General features: G+C 39.7%; 1 protein-coding gene across 1 annotated transcript in view; it reads left to right on the forward strand.

Moving 5' to 3' along the window:
- Positions 1-22985, forward strand: part of LOC139711725 (uncharacterized) — a 121649-nt gene that overhangs the window by 71953 nt on the left and 26711 nt on the right. The window contains exons 3-5 of the mRNA XM_071623583.1: positions 1425-2020; positions 15041-15152; positions 17622-17710. Coding sequence (XP_071479684.1) covers positions 1425-2020; positions 15041-15152; positions 17622-17710 — 797 coding nt within the window. The remainder of the gene's footprint in view (positions 1-1424; positions 2021-15040; positions 15153-17621; positions 17711-22985) is intronic.

Genomic DNA, 22985 nt, shown 5'->3' on the forward strand with positions numbered 1-22985 from the left:
TATGCTTATTTGTATACCCATTCATAATAGACTGTTTCTGTTATGTACTACAAGTTATAGATGTTTCTGTTAGTACAGCCTAGTAACGAAGCATTTCATCAACTTGCTGCCTCCCATTAGTTGCCATAGGCAGGAATTCACTCAGTTGTTGCTAGGTAGGGCAAGCCTCCAGCAAACTTTGAGGTTGTTCTGGGTGTCTCTTGTGAATAAGGCATGCATAAGATCTGATTACATTACAGAAGCGGTCTATACTGTATTGTAGGAATCAAGACATTTGATTTCAGCATGTGTAGGCCCCTACAACAGAGCTTTGCTGTAGGGTTTTCTATTCATAGCTTGTTTTCCCCCCTCTTGGATTATCACTAGGCTTATAGACTCATTTCCCTTGGTTATGATTTGATTTAGACATTCTCTTAGTTTTCGTTGTCTTTTCGTAAACCCCCGACTAATGGGTGCCCAGTCGGCACTGACCAATGAGAACGCATGGCTGCAGAGCGAAGCGTGTGTAAGTTTTGAGCAAATCCAATATCCTGGGGTGCAACACATTTCGGCCGAGGGAGAGAGAGAGAGAATGTGGGGCTGAGGGAGAGGTAGGCCCCCACTCCAAATGCCTCCTTCGAAATTGGTTGTGATAAGTTCAACAAGGTCTTATTGAGGGGAAATTTACTGGGAGCTCAGTGACCTTATCAAAAATAACAACAAGGAGAAGGCAGGCTAACAAACCTGGGAAAAGTGAAGAGTTTGTAAACAATCTGGTAAAGGTCACATAGCAAGGGGGAAGGAACAGCCTGGAAAATGAATGCAAAGGGGTCAATGATCCCGGTAAAATGGAATGACCATCTTGTCAGAATTATGTGGAAGAAGATTGTGACTAGGCCCTACCACTCACCCATCGTCGTTGTTTTTTTCTCCCCAGAACCAGGACTAGGCTGCCTTTTGCAGGTACACTGTCATAGTAGTTAGTGTTTTCCATGTAGAACCATATACAGTGGTGGATCCAGAGGGGAGCGCACAGGGCGTGCACCCCCTCTTTAGTTTTTGTTAAAACAAAAGAAATAACAAGAAAAAATGGGGGCGGGGCTCATGCGCCCCCCTTTAATTTTGTAAAGGTGCCTCCCCTTTACGGAATTCCTGGATCCGCCCCTGATCTACTGAAAGTCTTAGAACCAAGTGTCCTGTTTGTTATATGGATAAGATAAATTGAAGATGTGAAGTCACACCATTGCTCAGTTTTAATGTGAAAGCATAAAGCCGATCTGCGTCGTAAAGTTGACATTAATGAAGAAAATATAATCCACCAAACAAAATGGTGATAGTTTCACTAAATTTAGACACAGATTCAGAATACGGTATAGGGTAGACTTTCATTGCAAAGAAGACCTATTCACACTGATCATTGTCAATCTTTTTCTTTTTGACCACAGATCTGCAGATGAACGGTATGAACTGGGATCAAATTATGACTATGGGAGATCATATGACAGACACTACAGTCGCGATTCACGCGATGGGTACAGGGACGAAAACAGTATGTCGCCATCGGCTTACCGTGAAGGTAGACCACGTGACAGGACGTCTTACAATCGCACCAATTATTACTCACAACATTCCCGTGGAAATAGTGGAGATACGTCATATAACCAGGACCAGTCGGATTCCTATTTTAAGGATCAGTTTGGCAGCTCGCGGAGTGACGCGGATGGTTATTCAGACTCCGGCTCGCGCAAGTCGCGAACGAAAACACAACAGAGGACAGGCTCTGGCACAAACCGCAGCCACTCACCGCGGTCTGTGCGCTCGCGGAGTTTCAGCCGCTCACGTAGCCGCTCACGCAGCCGGAGCCACAGTACGGACTCGCGGAGTAGTGTGTCGGGAAGCGACAACTGGTCGCGGAGATCCCAGTGTAGTAAGGACCCAGAGAGTGATCGGGAAAGTCGGAATACGGAGAATACGCAAAGTTCAGGGAGCTCTTTCAAGTACTCGGGATTATGTGTTAAAAACTTACCATCAAGATCAAGCGGTATGTATCACATTTACTGTCTATTTCATTTCTCATGTACGTAGTTGTCAATATCACTGTATGAAATGCCTTGCATACTAGGTAAAGGTGTTTTCTTGCCATGTGTGGGTACAGAAACTGGATTTTGCACATTTGTGAGAGAATTCATGTAGATCAAAATCATGTCGGGTGTATATTTATCCGCAGAGTAGAAACCATATTCATCTTTCGTATTATTCTCTCCCAAGCTGCAACCCCCAGCATGGTTGTAGAGTTGTGCCTTGTGAATACCGATGGGGATTGATGTCGGTGCTACAGTTTATACTTTCAAAAAATGTTTGGTTCAAATATTGCAAGTAAACTTATCAATGGAATGTGTTGTATTCCTCGAATATTTCCTGTTAAAGTCAAGGGCATGTCTCTTGAGAAATTGTGAAAATACATGTACTGTGGAAGCTCGTGGAGCTGTATCTTCTCATATATGCAACAATGTAATTTTGACAGAGTACAGATTACATGTTACGGGTTTATACCAGTTTATTGGTTAAAATGTCCAAATCTTGTCTCACAGGATTTCATTTTTTTTCTTTCCGTATCAAAATTGAGGTAATTAGTAGACCTTTCAGACATTCCCATTTCCGTACCTCTGTCTTCTGTCTTTTTGTCTTCTTTTTTTTGAAAGATGCCATCCCCCCCCCCCCCCCACATGTACGCTTTCCTTCTGAGCTCTATGTAAGCGACAACCAACTCAATCACAAACTTAATCTGTCTGGTTTGCGGAAGAAAAAAAAAACAGGAAATGAGAAAGAAAAGGTGAGAAAATTTCAGACAAGAGCTGATGATTGCCTGGTCGAGATGCTTTCATGGAAAAGTAAGAATAGGGACAGTCCCCATAAAATCCCAGTGAGTCATCTTGGACCGATCAAGGCCTGTGTTGTAGTTGATTGCCAGGCAGTACCAGGGAGGCGCCACGTCCAGCACATTGCTGTCTGGCGAGAGAGAGAATTGTAGCAACGGAATATGAAATTCGAGAGATAGAACGAGCTTCCCCATTCAGTCACAGCGTTTCTGTGAATTCTAGGGTTTAGGCTCGCACGCATGTATGCATGACAATTATTTGTCCCTACTGCAACAATATTAGAAATGTCAGGAGGAGAGCATGGGTTATTAATTATTCTTGCTGATGTCAATAGACAGAGAAAAATAGTGGATGCTTTAGGGCCGGGATTTATGCGAGTGCTGCGGGTAAGTTAATGACGCTCCTCAATTTCCGGTTGTGCAGATGCCAGACATAGTCGTGAGTGAGGGTGGGGGGGAGGGGGGATTTGTGTATGTTAACATGCTGTATCATGTTTTCCTTTCTTTTTTTTTTAATAAAATGGGAGAGCGCACCCTTCAAGGGAAAGAGTGTGTGTGTAAACAGGATATTTAAGTTAAATAAATTCCGAGGAACCACATCTAAATAGCAACTTATATGTATTTGAACAAAATGCCATCATTTTACCCTTGTTGGTTTGTTTATGTTGGGAAATATAGTTTGATGTGTGGATTAGAAAGAGAAAAGTTAAGTGTGAAGAATGAACACTGAATAATGCCCCTGCATTTTGTGGGCTCAAATATCGTTTAATAGAACCTACACATTTTTATATTTTACTCCATAAATTAAAGTACTGTATATTTCTATTAAACTTATTAATGTAAATAAAAAAACAAAAACCCCAAGCATATATTTTCTTTTCCTTGCTTCTTTCCTTGTTTCGCATCCTTTTTCATCTCTTTTTCTTCATTTTCCGTCGAGTTCTTTTTAATGTTTCCTTTCGCTCTCATTTCATCCCCTCCCCCCCCCCCTTTTGCTTTTAGAGGAATTGTAATATTGATGCCAACATAAACAGTGCATGCAACCTTTCTGGAAAGAGCTGTGTGGAGAAAGGTGCCATTAGATTTGCCAGGGTTCGAAAGTGCATCCATTAGTGGGAGTGTTCTTTTAAAGTTACACTATGCATGTTTGATAAATGTGTATACAGGTGCTGTACTATCTATCATGCATTATATGTGTTGTTGTGCAGATGGTGCTAGGACATTGATGAGGTGTTTATATGTTAATGGGTCCGCATACAATGTGTTAAGCAAAACCGTATTGTAAAAGTGGATATTTTCCCTCTAGTAATTTTTTGCGCTCTGTCAAGTAAGATGAATTTTGCATGTTTTTAATTCAGTGGAATCAAGACATTACATTATAGTGGGACATACAAAAGCAAAAATATTCACATGTTTTTATTTTGCATGCTAGGTTCTGGTTGCGCGAAATACGTGAAAATTTCCACTTTTACAGTAATGTGTTTATATGCATTAATGTAAATCACTGTGAGGGATGGTACTGTAGATTTACTTTTACGTAGTACATACGGAAATTAAAAATGTGTGAGATTCGAGTCATATGAAATTTTGCATGCAGACTCAATTGGTAATCTTTGTGAAGAATGTCATTGAATCATTCTTGTTATTTTGTTTTTAAGCAGCTAAAATGTTTTCTCATGGAAATATCCTTCTAGTATCCATAATGTGTTCATCATTGAGTTGGAGCATGATGCTTGTTCTCCCAACTGACAGAAATACAGTGAACAATTTTATGTTTCACTTGCTTCTCAAACATTTATGAATTGTCTGTGAAATCATTTTTATCAATGTGTGTACCATTGTATTGGTGAATCTGCAATGTCAGATTGCGTCAATGGGTCAGATGCCATGAAACTATATTTGTCAGTTCATTTTCTCTCAGCTCTATTTCCTTGCACTTGTACTGCATACAAATGTATGAAAAAAATATGACTCCTTAATTGTGATAATATGCAAGATGACCTCCCCAAGGGATTTGTCCCTTTAAAATGCAGAAAAAAAAATCTGACTGAAAACCATGGTGATTTCTTTCTTTCTTTATTACTGGTCTGAACTTCCCCAAAATGTGGAGATCTTTATGACTGTAGTTTTCAAGCCTATTTTGAAAAAAAAAACAATGTAGAGATTATATTTCCAGAGTGAGCCTTCTTCATGTGTCTTTGCCATGATTTCTGTCATTTGTTGATATGTTTATTGTATTATATGGTTGTAATGATTTATGAAGTTATAGGCCTAAATGTCCAAAAAAGGATGAGAACATTTTTTATTTTGTACTGTGAGCAACGTCATATTCGTGTAATGCAATTAATGTGTATCGTGTCTTTTGTATCTCAAGGCTTTGTGCTGTAGTTTATCACATACTGTATACGCTGTTATTTTTGCTTAAAGATATTTTCGCGATTGATGAGGTCGCAGACATTTTCGCGAGATGTTTTTGCGAATCGACGCCGATGCTTATGTTAATGCTCTATTAACAAAGCGCATGGAGACAATTTCGCGTGTTGTTTAATTCGCGATCCAACTGTGATTCGCGAAATTTGTGAAAATTAAACCCATGCGAAAATAACAGCTTATAAATACAGTAGCATTTTGAAAGTGCCCACATTGTGCACAGAACGTGGGGTCGTAGGTCAGAAGCTATGCGGTGAGAATGTGAGGATGTGGCTCACCTAGTTGAGATTGAACAAGCCAAGGGAGAGAATGAAACAAACACACAAACAAAGCCTTCATGCATTTGAATGGCTTTCCTAGAAACATTCCAACATAGAGCTACATTTACATTATGTCTTGTAGCCAGCAGTCAGTGTGGTAAGCAGCGAGACTAGATCAAACGTCTGACTGCATTGCACACAGTATAGCCTCCTTTTTCACAAGCACTATTAAAATTGCTTGGCTGCCAAAGGAAATGGCTGGGTTTTCCGTCCGGTTTGCAGAGAAATCCCCCTTCCGTGGCAGTGGTACATAGGCTGATATTATTCTATGGTGTGAGCAAAACAGTGACCTTGACTCATACTGAAAGTCAAAACAACGAAAACAACTCGGTCTCAGGAAATGTGTCTTAAAGCTGTTGTGTCGTTGTGTTATGAAGCATCATTTTTAGGGTAATCGGGTATAATTTTGTCCAGAGTTAATCAAACAACTTCCATTACTCGTTTGTAGCAATATTTAAAGAACAATCTTTGAAACTTGCTATAGTCTAGGTGTGGCACACTCAACGTCAACCCCAGTATTTGCTTGCAAGTACCAAGTACATGTATTTCTATAGACACCATTTTGATGAAACAAGGAGAATGTAGTACCAACATAGTTGATAATTGTACAATGTTAGTATGTGGGACTGATGTGTTTAGTTTTCACTGAAAAGAAAAGGAAAAGTTTGCATGCTAGTCAGGTTACCATGTATTGTCAAAATTCAGATCTTAAGGCGATTCTCACAATTGTTGAATGTCTACAGTCTGTAAATCTGCATAGTGAGTGCTGTGCCAATGAAGTAAAGTTTATAGTGCAACCTCCATAATGCATACGACAGCTGTGATCATGTATGTTGTAATGATGCATCACAATGTGTTTTAGAAAGCGATAAATGTTTGAGAGCGACGACGCCAACATTATTGGAGACTGCAAGTTCCACAAGAGAGAACCAGTGAGCTTTCTGAATCGAGGAAATGTATAAAATGTCAAATGGAAAGCTTTGAATCTTGCAGTGGTCCGTAATTTCGTACCCAGCTCTGCAAGCAACATGTCTTCAACCCTGTGTAAAAGATGTACTGCATCTACGTTCTACATACAGTACCAGGGATCATTGTATCAGACTGTGAATCAAGGGGAAGTTTATCATGTACAGAGCTCTGTAAATGTCTTTAATGCCCTTTTGGTACTCAACCAATTAAGTAATTGCTGTACTGTTGTTGGAAAGGGTGATAATTTTGCGGTCAGAGGTGCAGTACATGTACAATTGTAATAGGCCTATGAATAGAGAGGGACTCTTACTACAAATTGTTTTGACAGTAAGAGTGCAACTTTACCATCGTACACTGTGTGTATGTTTTGCTGGGCTGTATGGCCTACATGTACATCGTATACTGTGCAGTGTATGTATTTTTCCCCTCATACATTAATACATTTCATACTGTGTGTATCATCATTGCATTGAGATACAGCAAGTTGTCATTTCCTGCACGTCTGGTTTTTACTGTTTATCAAATACCATCGATAGTCTTCGCCACAGCAGCAGGCTGCCTATTGAGGGATGTAGCCATGTACAGATACATTCAGATTACAGTCTAATCACTGTTGGTTTCTTTCCTGTTGCAGATGTTTGTGGAGTGCACCATATCTTACTCTGTGGATAATTTGTAAAAAGAGAGTCATATGTCGAGACTTTGAATGGATTGTGGCGGAGGCATGACTGTTCCATAAATGACTGCATTTTTCTGTTACAGCTCACAAAATGAGAAAAAAGAAACCTGTTAAAAAGGGGATTTTTACTATTTTTTTTAAATGGCTGATTAAATGTTGTTTGGATGTGCTGTTAGACAGCTCAATGTTATCTGATGTTTGTAATGTTGTGTATGGGGTGATATTCCATGTTCCATATCTAGTCATATTGTAACGAGATGAAAAGTTGAAAAGACACTAAAACGGATAATTTAGTAAAGAAAGTATTACATGTACGTGTAGGTTCTCTACCATCAAATCTCGCCACTTACAGATCATCCATCGTCAGTCCCGCTAAAGAAATTGACACATGCCAAGGGGTAGAGAGAGCCACCGTGGACGAAATTTGAGACAGTAACTGAGAGGGTATAGCCGCAGTGTGATAGTACCCTTAAAAGTGATCAGATAAACACACAGCCGTACTTGAAATCAAATATGGGGCACATCCTGAACTATGAAGTACATGTTGTACATCCCCCCCCCCCCCCCCCCTCCTCCAGAAAAGGAACAAACAAAAAAAATGTACATGTACATTTGTAAATGGTATCTTGTGGGTGGGTTGAAAAGATTAACTGTTGGAGAGGAGAAAAAAAAAATGAGGAAATTTTAGAAAAGCCTAATGTATGAGATACACTGTAGGTGGGTGAAGTTGAAAGAAGACAGTGTGGAAATGAATGTTTCATTGATATGCAGTGGTTGGATATACACAATGTTTGTAGGCCATGGAGCCGTTAGCGTGGAGGGAGCTTTGTTAGCATGTAGACGTCATTAGAAGTGCTTATTGCATGTGTGATTAATGTAATGCGAAGGGGCTTGCGTGTGTAGCCATGCACAGCGGCGGAGAACGGTGTTAACATTCTTGCCTTCCGTCTGTCTGTCGGGCTGGCTGCCTGACTTGTGTGCCACTGTCACATGACACGCGATGTGCTCTGGAGCAGACGACCAACACGGCAGGCTGGGAATGAACGGGGGAGTGTAATAGGACATGGAGGGCTATCCACAGCAAACGGGTCTTGGGTCGGAGAGCCCATGCCCAGGTCGGGAGAGCTAGCACTCCACGCAAGTAGCAAAGCACTAGGATCCCCCTTGTGTAGTGTCCTCTTCAAGTTTAGCAAGGACAGTGTCTTCATTACCGGCAGCCAGGTTGTTTTGCAATTGATTGCAGAAGGTCAGTTTGAGAGCTAGAGGAAAAAGAAAAGAAAAGGCCGCCCTCAGTTCCTGATGATCTCCGGCAACTGACGAGGAATGTTGGGGAAAAATATTAAAAAGATGACAATAAATTGAGACAAGTCGGCTCGGAGAAGAGAACGGAACAAACAAAGACGATGGTCAGTTGTCAAGGGAGAGAAGAATCTATCGAGAAACTCTGTCGACATGATGGCGAGGTGTGAGCATGACTGAAGCTCTGCAGTAATTACTTCTTTTAGTGCACTTTCCTGACATTTCTGGTTTGCTAGCTTGTAATGTCGCCACCCCATGCACTGTCAGCCCGCTGGGGTTCTAGCGGGCAATCTGGCTTGGCGTTGTGTTTTGGGGAATTTTATGGAAACAATGATGATAATGTCTGTTAAGGATGGAGAGCGATATGATCGTGAAGTGCAGCCACACAATGGTGGCGTGGGAGGCATACAGTTGGTGATATTTTGTCCGCGTGTAGTTTTGGACGTAGGTTTTTTCTTTCAAGCGTGTGTCGTTGGTTTAAATACCCATGTCGACAGCCAACCAGCCAGAGAATGTGGCTTCTGGATGGATTCTTCCTTCACATGCCGTTAGCACCATGTACTCGGTCACGGAATGATAGCTGATTTCAGCTGTCGGCGTGGATTGTGGGGGCTTTTAGCATGAGTCTTCAAAACAAGTGCCAGGCTTTTGCCCAGTTGCGAGTTAGAAGGGGTGAGTCGTAGCTGTATCGGAATTGTAGACCTACGATGTATTCAGGCCTAGTATGACCAAGATTATACCATAACATTTTCTCATTCACAGTGTGTATTTGCTTTGAGAATTAATGTTATTTCTTGATGCTCAAGGCAAGTGATGTAACATCTGTGAATTCAGAATTGCAGTGAAATCTATGATGTGGGTATTATTTATTGTGATTAATCTCTGAAAAAATGTATGTGTAGAAGTTTTTTCCCTTCTTTCTGGAGCCCAACCAGTTATCCAAAGCATGATCCATTCCAATTGTGGGCCCATATAGACACATCATTTGTGCCGTGTTTTTAATTCTGTGCTGTACTGTACAAATGTAGTCAATGCTGCAGACAGTTTAGTCAATGCTGCAGACAGTTTAGAACAAGTGTAACAATTCAGAGTGCTTCACTATACATGCCTGCTCGCCCAAGGCAAGTAAAACTTACTCTTCCTTGGGCAAGTGAAATGCCTTGGGCAACAAGAATTCATTCATTCTCTGGCAATTTATTAAGTGCCTTGGGCAACTAGAATTCATTATTTGGCGATCTTCATTGTACAATTGTAAGTTCATTGTACAAGTGTACCTTGGGCAACTAAATTGCATCATTGGACAATTAGAATGCCAGGGGCAACTTTACCTCTCTTTATGGACTACATCATGTACAATACATAGGCCCTATGTAGGTACAATGTATTAAAGTAAAATGAATGTGCCCTTATCCAAATGCACAGTATGGTGAGTGAGAGAATGAGAATTTATTTTTGGCAATGCCCTGTATTGTACACGCACTGTAAGTCCATTGGCTAGTGTTCACTAGAACACAATGCATTGGTAGGCTATAGTGTGTACAATATGAAGCTGTAGTCCGTTTGATATGAGTTTCTTTGTTGTGAAAGCCATTGACGAGACAGACAAGGAACAACTACAAACAAACAGATATTGGTATAATCTCATTATAATGTACATGTGTATTTTTTCCTTTGTTGTTGTTATTTGTTTAAATCTTGTGTGAGTGATAGTCAATTGCTACATGTAAAGAATTTATTTATGGCGTTGTGTTATTGATAGTGCATGAAATTACGAAATGATGTTGGCAGGTAGTTGTTTTTAATTGTGGATGTGCCATCTACAGATACAATTGTACCTTATACATAGGTTGATTTGGTTGTAGCTCCCATGACATACATGTTGTAATGTGAGTTATGCTATGGTTTATCCTATAGAATAGCAGTTACAGGTGTATTACAAATGCCATTATCACAAGAGTGAAATCTATGTGATTTGTCTTTTGTTTTTGTTTTCTATTTATTGGGTTTTTATTTTTTCAGAGTAAGACTTTCATGTTGCTTGTGAGGAGACATTTATACATTTTTATAGGAATTTATTCATGATGGTGAAAAGAGATGCCGGTTGCAGTTTACTGTTTACATATTTGTTGTATTTATGAAATGTACAGAACAATTGCTACAACTTTTGTACAAGTACATGATACTGTACCTACATTGTAGGCCATTGGCCATGAAATAAGATAAAATCATTAAGTTGTCCAATGCCGCAGCATGTAATGTAAACCTTGGATGCTCATATTTTTAGGTTCTGAAGCAATTGTCCTTCCTGTTGTTGGATTCTTTGTCGTGTCATTATAGCTCTATGTAGACCTGCTGGTACCACTACAATGACCTTTTTGCTGTGAATTATACATTGTATCTCAGAAGAAATGTACACGTAGTCTGCTGTGTACAAATGTTGTACACTGTAGGTCCTAATAATAAGGGAAAAAAATCCCCACATAAAAATGTTATGACTCATGAAATTTCTTGCATGCATAACAGTGCCTGAAGGTTCATAACTTGGGTCAAATGAAGGAATTTTGATGTGTGCATTGTGTGTATAATTCTGTAGAGACCAGGGTCACCCTGTATTGGTGTAAATCCCCCAGTAATCCACCAGAACCCAACTACAGTGTACAGTATGGATGGGGGTTTATTGGTGTCTTCAGCAGCAGTTGTGCACCATGTACAAATTTTAAATGCAATACGAAAAATAGCAAAGTGAAATCATGCAGATATAATGTATAATGTAGAAGGTTACAAGTCTCATTGAAATAAGACAATAAATGTGAAAGTTATGGAATTTCATAGTCTCACATACACAGTACATTATGTTCTTGTGTAGAACCTACAATTGTACATCTTGTACCATACAACTCTCCTATTGGTTTGTACACCAAATATGAAAATCATAATACAATATTATTTGTTCATTGATTTAGAAATAAAAAAAAAATCACCTCCTACATATAAGTCTTCCTTGGCAGATAATAACAATATCCTATATATATATATATATATATATATATATATTTTTTTTTTTTTTAATGGATAATTTGTATTCTTTGATATCAATTTTATTTTAGCAACATTAATACCAAATTTGTGGTTGATGAGATTTCATGTGACTGTTCAATGGGAGGCTAATGAGTGGATGACATCATCACATCTGAAGGGTTGGAGTATGTTGTACCAGTTGTAAGTTGTTAGTACATTGTATGTACACTGTACAATGTATTTGATTGTATGGTTGTGGTTGTGCAACACCACTGCTTTGTGAAAACACAGTGAAATTCAAAGCCCCCCCCCCCCCAATTTTTTTAATTCAAAGGTCTGATATTCATGGAATTCTGGCAATCTGTTTTCTGATTTTATTGTATTCATTGATGTCAGCTACAAATGTAGAACATACTATACTGTGGAATTTGCACTTTATACAATGTAAGCCGCCTTCATCCTGGAGTTAAGCAATGAAAAGTGCACATTTTCATAGAAATCGCTTTCATCCCCCCCACCCCCACCCCCATGGACACAGTGTCCTCAGAGTACAATGTTTAGTGTTTTCCATAAAAGTGTGTCTGAAGATCACAACTTTTCTCAGAGTAGGTGTGTGCCAAAAGCTTGTAGCTAAACTTTCCGATTGGTGAGCAAGCCAGGAACTTACATAGTGCAGGGGGGCGTTTCATCAACGAGTTCGTCGGAGTTTTCACCGACAAATTTGCTATCAGCCAATCAGACCAAGGATTTCATTAGCTTTTAACAGTTGTCAGTGTAAATCCTTGCGTCTGATTGGCTGATAGCAAATTTGTCGGTGAAAACTCCGACGAACTCGTTGATGAAACGCCCCCCAGGTTTTGTATTCCTTTCATTATTTCATTTTCTTTCAGTGTTCGATGCATTTTCAGTCCACCCTTTTCTTAATAGGGTTTAATGTGTGTATGTAGGTTGTATGTGTTTAACATTCCACTGATACACATGTTGTAGTGTGACACTTGCGTTGTTTTATATTCTTTAAAGGTCTATCAAAAGTTTGTATTCACAATTATTGTGATTTTACATTGTTATAATAACATGTTGTACACTTGTATGTGATAATGTTTTGATTTGTTTTTGTTTTGTTTTTGTTTTGTTTTTGCTTGGTGACAGTACATGTACATAATGCACAACATACAGATGTAGGCCTGCATGCTGTGCCAGTAGTATGTACTTCAGTTTCAGCTTCATCTTTAGCTCATAAAGGAAAAAAAGTGAATATTTTAAGCAATTTGTTTCATTTTTTCAATACCTCAGTGGGATATTATTAGGTACATTGTAAACAATGTGGTAGACAGCATACATTATGAGTCATCCGTTCACATCATTGTACAGAAGCTTAGTATGTACACAGTACAAAGTATACACACTGAACACCTGGAACTTCTTCCAAGCCAGTATAGTAGTATGAATTACAGACCTGTAATTACTGGATCCAAGGCGGGGTCTTGGACATAGTGTGGTGATATGATTACAAGTGGAATGCTATCCACCTGTATGCCACATGTGGGGCTCTGAGTAGCAGTCCCTGAGGAAATGTTATTGTGTACAGAACTCCACTCTTAATCAGGAATGATGGCTGCCGCAGAGAACTTGTCCACGTTTTTCAATTCCTTCCGACTCGCGATGACCGCATCTGCAGAGGTCGCCATCAGTAGTGTTATTTTTCTTTCTTTATGTTTGTATGCAGTTTGCCAGCTGTGTGCTTGTCACGCAACCATCTATTGTTTGGCAGCGTGTCCTAGATTAAAGAGAAAAACCAGTCTTTCTTCATGACACATGAATGGTCATAAAACCTGGGTATTATAATTTTTTTGTTTCTTTTGTTGTTTTCTTGTTGCAATATCTACAGCTTGTTTTGTGCATATCAATGTTTTTCTCTTTTTTTTTCCATTGGTTATAAATTTTGCATAGTGCTTGGACACTTTTTAATACAAGGCTGGTTCTGAAAAAGAAAATATATTGACTGGAGGTCGGTTTGATTGAGAAGACAAAGTTGCTTTTTTTAATGACCATATATTGCAAAATTTGAATGTTCATGAGTTAAAAATGTTTGTAAATGACATACAGTATGTTGCCTGGATGCAATTGTCCAGATGATTTCGCTCTGATGTTGCTCATGTACAAATGTAATATGTTCTCATTTATTTCGTAAATATAGTTTGAAATGTTGATAATATTCCATCATTTCAGTAGATGCATGTAGGCCATATGTTTTTTATCATTTGTAGAATATTTCTACTTGAGAAGCTACAGTGCTGTGAAGTTGCCGTACCTTTATGACAGGACTTTTTAATCAAATGAAATGTGGGAGAAACAGATTTTTGTGTATTTGTTTGTGTACTTATTTGTTTTTTTGTTTTTGTTTTTTGTTTTTGTTTTTTTAACTGTATCAGAGCTGCCAAGCTTCCTTGATTATGAAGGAGGCCCTCTGAAAATGTTAAATATTTTCGTCAAGTCCTAACAACAGAATATCAAACCATCCCAGCTGTGGTAAAGAGGTTTGGCCCCTGTTGAGCTGCACGTAATGCACCAGTCTCCCTATTTGCTCTTTGGGACCCGCTTTTGGTGCCCGAATGGCGCAGGCCTTGGCTTTATATAGCAAAGAGCACAGAAATTTCGATTTGAGCAACTTGACGCTCAAGTGATCAAGTCAGGCCCTTTGAGATCAGATCATCCCCATATCAAAAATTCTGTGCCATGCAGTATGACTAAATTTATAGTATTTAGACATTGCTTCTGTGATGTAGTAACAACCCTCGAATTGTGATGACATAGCTGCTTTAAACTGTAGTTTCCACAGGCCTTGAGTTAAACCATTGTAACTTGATGTGATCATTTGGTAGCACATCAGCATGACTGTCCCCATATGAGTTTTGTACAATGTATTAGCACAGGGAGTTGTTTCATATGGTAATTGCATCAAACTCATGCTTGATCTGCAGGTCTCTCTTTATCCCTTCTCTTCTCTAAAGTCTGTATCATCAGTCTATTGTTAGACAAGATTGTACGTTTTGTATACTGTGTACATCAAATATTTTGCAAGGTTTCTATTTTTGCAAATTTTGCAATTTGGACACTATTTGCAAATTAAAAAACACACGAAAATATCAACTGTGATACTGACATGAATGTGACATGCATGCATACATTTCTCCATTCAGTCCTGTACTCCACGATCGCAAATTTAACCACTCACGTAATTGTGTAGAAGACCCGATTTGCGAAAATGATATGGCATATACAGTAGTCTGTGAAATTACACATAAACTGCAGTATTAGGTACTTTCATCTTAATTGCAATCAGGAACCAATTCTTTAAAAGACCGAAAAAGAAAAAAAAAAGAAGAAGAAGAAGAAGAAGAAGAGGGGAATATCAAATGATCATTTTATAAGGTCTGACTCCCAAGTCTTCTCCTTCTTACCATGTAGATTCCAGCATCAAAGATGGCTTGTTTCACGAGTTCAAGAAGTATGGCCAGGTGACAGCGGTCACTGTCCAGGGGTCTGGGGATGAGAGGGCAGGCATCGTCTTCTTCAAGCGGTAAGTTATCCTTCACTTTCTCCCCCCCCCCCCATTCGCATTCTTAAATTCTCATTCTATTCCTCCTCTCCACACATAAGTTTCGCTCCTATGTTGCAATGATGATAAGGAGGATGCGTAAAACATGAGTCAAAGCACGGTTCTAGCTTCAAAGATTGCAGCGAGGAAAACGTGATGCCGATTTGTTTTCTTTTAAATAAGGTTTTATGAGCACATGACTCATTTAACAGATCTCAAAGAAATTTCACTAAGTGTACTCCTAATTTGTTGCCCCATATACCTATATTTGTGTTAGTTGTGCACAACTTGATATGATGTATAGTATACAATCTTGGTAGATCTGATAAATGGGCATAGTACAGGGAAGTGCTTGAGTAAAGCTAGCAAGGAGCGTGGCAATTGGACTGAAAAAAAAAGGAGTAAGAGAAAAAATAATAATAAAAAGGAACCTGGTATAAATACTCAATTCTGAGTGATGCATGCCATTAAAACCAAAACAACAACAATGAGTGTATTAAATGCACTTCTGTGATGCAAATAGTCTGAAGAAAATACAGCTCATGCCAAAGTTTTGCACACCCTGTCTTCCTCTTCCACATGTCGCAGAAAGTCCCCTCTCTCAAAACTGTGCTGTTGGTTGCGCAATGTGCAGAACATTGGGATAACGGCGCATTTTTATCATAATTTTGAAGTGAGGTGAGATGAGAAAAATTGTAGCAATTTTCCTGTGGCTTTTCTTATACTTGCAGCAGGGGAAGAAGTTTAGCAAAGTTGGTTGAACTCTGATTTTAAGGGTTATTGAGATTGGCTGATCTATGCTTACCATACAATCAAGTTTGCTTGATGATCTGTGCTACCATACAATGGGTTTGCATTGTAATGGGGCAGGGATGCGGACGGGGGATGAACATCTGATCGCTCAAACAGAATGATTACTCTGACCCTACAGCCAGGGTTTCCTCCTTCAACGGAGAAGATTGCATCCCTTGATTGATATTTACCATCAGTGAATTAGAGCAGTTGTCGAGGGGATACCTTGAGGACGCCTTGGTGTGACACGCAAGGCCTGCTCGAAAGGGTTACCCATGCTTTCACAAGCTCACACCAGTGTATCCTCCCCCCCCCCCTTGAGGTATTTCTATACAGCTACTGGTGCAAGATTTAGGAAAAGAAGAAGAAGGAAAAAACAAACCTCTGATTTGTAATTTATGATCTGACTTTCATTTTATGCAGTCACATGCTTCTTAGTCACTAAAAGTCTCTTTGCTGAAGCAGATGTACACAAATGTATGCAGTAGGCAAGACCAGAGTAGCGAGTACACTATTTATTTGTTTTAGTCATACATTTGAAATTGAAAGAAAGGCATAGAAAGGGAGGTGGAATGAAGAAAGGGGGGACTTTGAGCATGCTGAGGTTAATATGAAAGTTCTCTGCTTCATTGTTTTGTATGCTGCACATTTTTCTGTGCTGTGCAAAGGTGTCTCTAGATGTAGTGTAGGAAGCCATAGAGCAGGGAAATCAATGTTAGCCTAAAAAACAGGACCTGATGTGTATGCAAACACTGCAGTCGCTGGCTGGTGATAGTCATACCTTTCGTGAGCTGTATGGCCGATCTTCCCGCTGAGATCATGACAATATTAAAGTCTTGGGCTTCAAGCTAGCGCGTGCGTGCATGCACATTTGGGGGACAGGTAGCAAGGGCTAGGCTGTTGTGTCCAGCCTCCTGCTGATGTCAGGAAAAAAATGTTTAGTGGTCATTCATAGTAGTAGGCACTAATCATTCCGTGGAGTTTGAGCTACATTCAGCCATCACCAGCAGACGCAGACTTGCTGCTGCATCAACAAAGTCTGCGGGCAGGAAGAACCTGTTGTAGGAAACTGCCATTGCCACACCTCAAGCACATTTTGAGGGAGTATGTACCTGATGCGTTGGCATGGCAACAACATCCATCTTTCATGCACACCAAATTTTCTCATCCCTTTATTGCATGCACTGCCAAAATATAGGTCCTTCCTTACCCCATTCAAATTTGATATTGAAAGCCATGGCAAGTCGTTTGGTTTTCTATTTAAGAATCCAAAGGTATTCATCATACTATACTCTCCATTTTGATACTGAACCATATAGCCATTCCTAAATACTACATACGGCTTCTTCTGTCCATCACAATGATTCAATTCTCCCCACAAATATATTGATCTCAAGCACAGAATTTGCTCTACGAAATACCGCTGCCACACAATGTGATGGAGTGCCCTGTATGTACTTTGCTCTGTTTGGTTTTTGTGTCATTTTTACTGGGTGTGTCTGTCTTGCATCAGCCTCGATGCCAACAAGATCTGCCTGGATGGTGTCGCAGCTGACTTCAGCTGCGAGCATGATGTCACTTTCTATTATTAGCTCATGATCTCACTCTTCTCTCTCTCTGTCTTTCTCTTTATCTCGTCTGCGATGCTTGGATATCCAGGGCGGAGGATATGGAGAAGGGGATGGCTGCCTCGAAGGGGAAGCTCTTCTTTGGATGCGAGATGAAGCTGTCTCCATGGGAGGGTGCAGGTAAGGCTACACTCACTGGAGGACACACCCTCTGTGGGGGTCCCTCCTGTTTCCATGACGATCATGACCACACCCATCAACAGAGTCCAGAGGTTAAAATCATCCTATCAAAAAAGAAAAACAAAAATCCTTAAAACATAATCACATGAATTGCTCTTTTAGCTGTGACATCCTGTTTCTTCTTCTATATCAATTTTCTGTTTGTTTTTCCTCGAAACTGTGAACTTTATCTTGTAGATAGCAAGCTTGGACACCTATGTAAGCATTTCTCAATGTATCTCACATTTCTGTACATTTTTGCTGTCTTTGCCTTATGTAATCAAAGAGATGCAGTGTGTATTTTGTCTTGTCTGCCTGATCTCTATCTCATGTCAAGAAATCTGTATTCCAGTAGCCCCCTCATTTTAATAGTGGTTCCCCTCTGCTGACAAATCAAATGAAATAAGAGTAGAACTACAAGCTAATAACAATTTCAGCGGCATGAAACATAATTGATATGAATGAAACAAAGGCTTCTTGTTATTATATGACTAAGATCTAAAAGACTGGTCTTTGCTGGCATTTTGTGTGTGTGTTGAGATTTGGGATTTTGTACAGTACCTACTGCAATTAGAATATTGAAAGTTTGTGATTGGACTAATTAAAATAGATATTGACAGAAAAGTCGAACAGGGAGAAGAGAATAGAAGAGGAACATTGAGCATGAGTTTACCAGTCACCTGTAATATGAAAAGTCCCAAGACCATTGTATAGGATATACATGGAGATTCAAGAATTTTTATACATGACCAATATCTTTTGCTATCTGATTCTGAACATATATTACTCTTTATCTTGCCACTTCCGAGTCTGTTCCACTGTAGGGAAGGATAGTAGAGTTGGTTGTGTATGAAGATTAATATATCTTATATGAAATGCTTTATGAGGGCGGTTGGTATGTTTTCATAACACGATCAAAACATTGAGAACAGCCCTTGTTTATGTAGTGTGTATGTGCTCCAGTACAGTGCAGAGCTGATGCGCAGTAGGCATGGGGCATGCTGCTATGGCATGCACACAGTCACATACACACACTTTCGTATGCAGACGAAGATACACAGACACACACACACACACATGTACAGATGCAGTTTTACAAGTATACAACACACACACACACACACACACAGCCCTCACCACAGACATATTGCTGGCACTCCATCAACATACATTTTATATGCAGTGCTCACCTATACCATGGAGCTGCTAGCTCCATGCCCATACACTCCTGTGTGTCTAGCTGCCAGCTCCTGCCTGCTTTTATTATTACTACACACAGACCTGTGTGGCAGCAGTAGCTGTGCACGCAGCTACCGGTACTCTGAAATTGTAGGTTCCCCTCTCTTGCACTCGCTTTCAACGTAACACTGTGCGTAGGTGCAGTCTTTTTTAACATAGTCCTTTTACTGTTTAGCCTCATAAAGCCTCTTAAGTATGTTGCCATGGCAATAAGTATTTCTTGTTTCTTTGATGGTTAATGGAGACGCTGATGAAAGGCTACTTTATTTCTCAAACACACAGAGAATTCAATTTGAGAGTAAGGACTGGTTTATCGGTCAAAGCAATCATAAATTGCTTTGACTTTAAAATCTATTCTGTGATAGCCAGCTTTGGATGTTTGGTTTGATACAAATCATTTCAGCATGTGCTTTGTTTGATTTCATTGTGTGTAAATATTGAAAGATAGTGCCAAAATTAATGAATAGATAAATAAATGAGGGAATGAAAAAAAAATAATCAGTGAAAAAAAAATGCTTATAAATTCTATAGAGTTGCATAAGATAAAAACTTGGGTTGTAAACTCCATTTTATATTCTAGAAATGTGCTTCGTAATTTTGTGAACTTTGCAGACTATAGCAAATTTGGGGAGAAGTAACTTTGCATTTCAGCATATTGGGTACAAAGTAACACAGTGCCCCCAAACAAACAAGAAAGACCATTTCATTGTTTTGTTTATTGGCATGTCTGTTCTGCGGTTACAGTAGTTTCATTCTTTATCATATTTTCACAAATGTTCACTGATCAGCTTTTTGGATGTGCCAGAATTCATCATCTAGGCTGTGTTGACAGGGTACATCTCTTTACATTACAGTTAGTAGATCCATTGTGAAATGACTGCTGGCAGAAACTTAGGGTGAAAAAAATTTGAAGGTTGACTTTGTATTTGAAAATTAGCATGAGAATGTAGGATTCAATGTAGATTTTCTGGATCTTTCTTGTTGGAAAACATACAATGTGTTTTTAGAAAAAAAAACAGAAAGAAGAAGAGAAGATTGTCAAAGGCATTACAGTGAGCTCCTCTGTCATTGGGCGGGCGTAAAATCACTGGTATTGAATTTAGAATGTCATTTGAAATCACAAGCAACGCGAGCAACCCTGAAACTTGGGATTCTGATTGGGCAACAGCCATGGGCATGAGCTTCTCGAGTTGAGATCAGTGGTAATAATACCCTGTATGTTTGAAGTATTATGGCTGCAATGTGTGTTTTAAGTTCTTTCTCCTTGATTAGGCATCATTATTTTTTCTTTTGTTTGTTATTCCCAGGAATTGAATAAGATGAAAGAATGGCTCATAATATTGGTTGATTATGATTATGGTTATTGTTATTGGTTTGATTGTGATTATGATTATGTAACATGTTTACAAGTGTATGTTGGGGCCAACACATTCTCCTATGCCCATATCATAATATCTCTAGCTCTGAAAACAAGTACATCTTGAATTCTCCCTTTGCACCAGACAAACTGGTGCAAATACTTTCAGCCATATTTTGCATCTCTTTTCCAACAAATTAGCATAAAAAAAGAAAAAAAATATGGCTGCTGTGCCATTAATAATCATTTACTTTTCAGTCATACATTGTACAGAGATTGGTTTGAGATTATCGATATGAAGACAGTGCTGTATGTTGTGGCGTACAGCACACTGTGTTATCAGTGCTGTTCTCCCCCCAACCCTACCCCGCCCCACCCCACCCCACCCCTTTCCATATATTGTTTTGTAAATATATGACTGCGGTGTTTTTAGTGCGTGGGTCCGTTATCAACACGGAGGGTTTGCGCAGGCAATCAAGAACTGGAGACAAGGCAGCGGGAGAGCAGGAAGCCTGCCCGGCATTTTATGCTAATTATGCACGGTAAATCATTGGTCGCTGTTGGTGTCGCCTCGCTGGTGATAAATCGTAGGCAACCATGCAACAAGGCCACCGTGCTGTTGCTATGGCGACTGGCAGGCATCTTTCTCTCTTCCTCTTTGGCTCCTCCACAGCTGCCCCATTCTTCCTTGCTTCCATCACAAGCAATCATCTCTCTCTTTCTCCCTCCCTCCATCTCATTCAGTCTCTGTCCTCTTTGGAAGATTTTTTTTTCCCCCTTCTCTCTCGCCAAGCTCATTTTGTATCTCTGCCGTCAGATCGGCCTGACCTAATGAAAACTGAAAGATGTCCAAGCGATGAATTGTATGATTCCTTCAGTGCATCCATGGCTGTCTTTTTGAGAGCGCAGTGAGCATCAAATTTTAGCTAATGGCCGAAAGATTTCCTCCCCATGTTTGGTAGTGTGGACTGCAATGTCCATTAACCGTAATCTATATCAGAAATGACTGTCACGCAGAAACACCACATACTGTGAGATTTTTTTTATTTGAAGAGTATTTTGTGTGATACCACGACATGCATATTGATTCGTTTCAAGCTGAAGTGCTCTCATTTAAATCAAGTCCATCTCATCTTCTGACGTCCATCTCAGCTTGTGACGTCCATCCCAATGAAAATTTTTCCTCTTATCTTTTTTTTTTATTACTCTGTGATCTAAATTTACTTACAGTCTCCAGGCTGCTGTCCATCCATTCAAACGTGCAGTTAATCTGATCAGAACGAGACGTCAAAATATTGAAATATGACTGCCTTTTTACCAAGTGTCTCTTGCTAGAAGTCAAGTCTTCCCTTGTTGCTTTTGCAGCAGATTTGAATATGATTCTGATGCATAAACTTTCTCATGTATACTCTCTTCAGCCTCTAACATTTCTTCTATCATGGCTCCAACAACTCTGTCAATGTTGATGTGATTTTTTTTTTCAGTTGTCAGTATGTGAGTATAAAATAAGTAGAAGGCATGCATTTACACCGACCTCCCACTATCCCCCCTTTGGCATTCGTGCTCCTAAGTCCTTGCTTTCAGATGTGCAGATCAACTTCCATGCTTCATCATTTACAATTTTTTTCCTTCTTTCATTCTTTTTTTTTTAACTGCATTTTTGTTTAGTTGTTTGTATTGCTGTCACTTTACCTCGTAGATGTTTTTGAGGTCTCAGCTTTGTATTTTTTAAAGTTTGTATCCTTTGCGATCTGCATTTCTCGTATACCTTTTCCCTATCTGACTCTGTCTTTCTATGCGTCTTTCTTTCTCTCGTTCACTCCATCATACCCTCCATCGTATGTCATCCAGTCCCAACCTCCAATTCATATTCATCTTTTCATTTCTCCCTTGTGAGGGCCTTCACTCTGGCAGTACATCAGGTCTACTCAAGGTCTTGACGATGTCTAATTGGATTCTGTCATCTCTCTTATAGCTTTTCATTTGACTTCCCTGCCCAAGTAGAATTTCTTTTAAATATTTTCTCTCTCTCTCTTGATTTTTTCTCGCCAATGCATTGATTTGAGGCTTATTGCCTTTTGCTACTCTGAAGAGAGGCAGTTTGTTGTGTCAGTGAAGAAGTTAAAAAACGGCGATTCCGTGAAATATTCCAGAGGCCCCCTCTTCCCGCCACAAGAGGCGCTGCTAACCTGGCTCCTCTCTGAAGGGGAGTGCAGGAGATATTCTCCATAGCAACAGCCAATTTTTGTCAAAAGGTTGAGTTGAAAAGGAATAGATGGAGGAGAATAAGATTATTGGAGTCTCTCTCTGCCCCCCCCCCCTTCTCCGTGATAGGAAAGAGACAGCCGTGTGCCACTCCCTTGATGCCATCTTACCACGCCGTGGGATTGATTTCACCGTTCAGCCCTGACTTGAAAAAAACAAACCATAAACATAGCTCTCTTTCTCACTCGGTACGTTCGAGAGAGGATGCACAGATTCTCAATTGAGGAAATCAAATCCTATGAGCCGCTGACATTAGTGATGTCCTCACTATGATTTGAAATCTTCAGACATCCCTAAACAAGATTTAAGCCAGGCAGTCTCTTTAGGCTGATATGAATAGAAGCACGATTGTAACTTTGTGCAATTGAATCAAGA

Source organism: Diadema antillarum, unplaced genomic scaffold, assembly GCF_040938485.1.
Source record: "Diadema antillarum isolate AM-2024a unplaced genomic scaffold, OU_Dant_1.0 seq00001697_RagTag, whole genome shotgun sequence".
NCBI lineage: Eukaryota > Metazoa > Echinodermata > Echinoidea > Diadematoida > Diadematidae > Diadema > Diadema antillarum.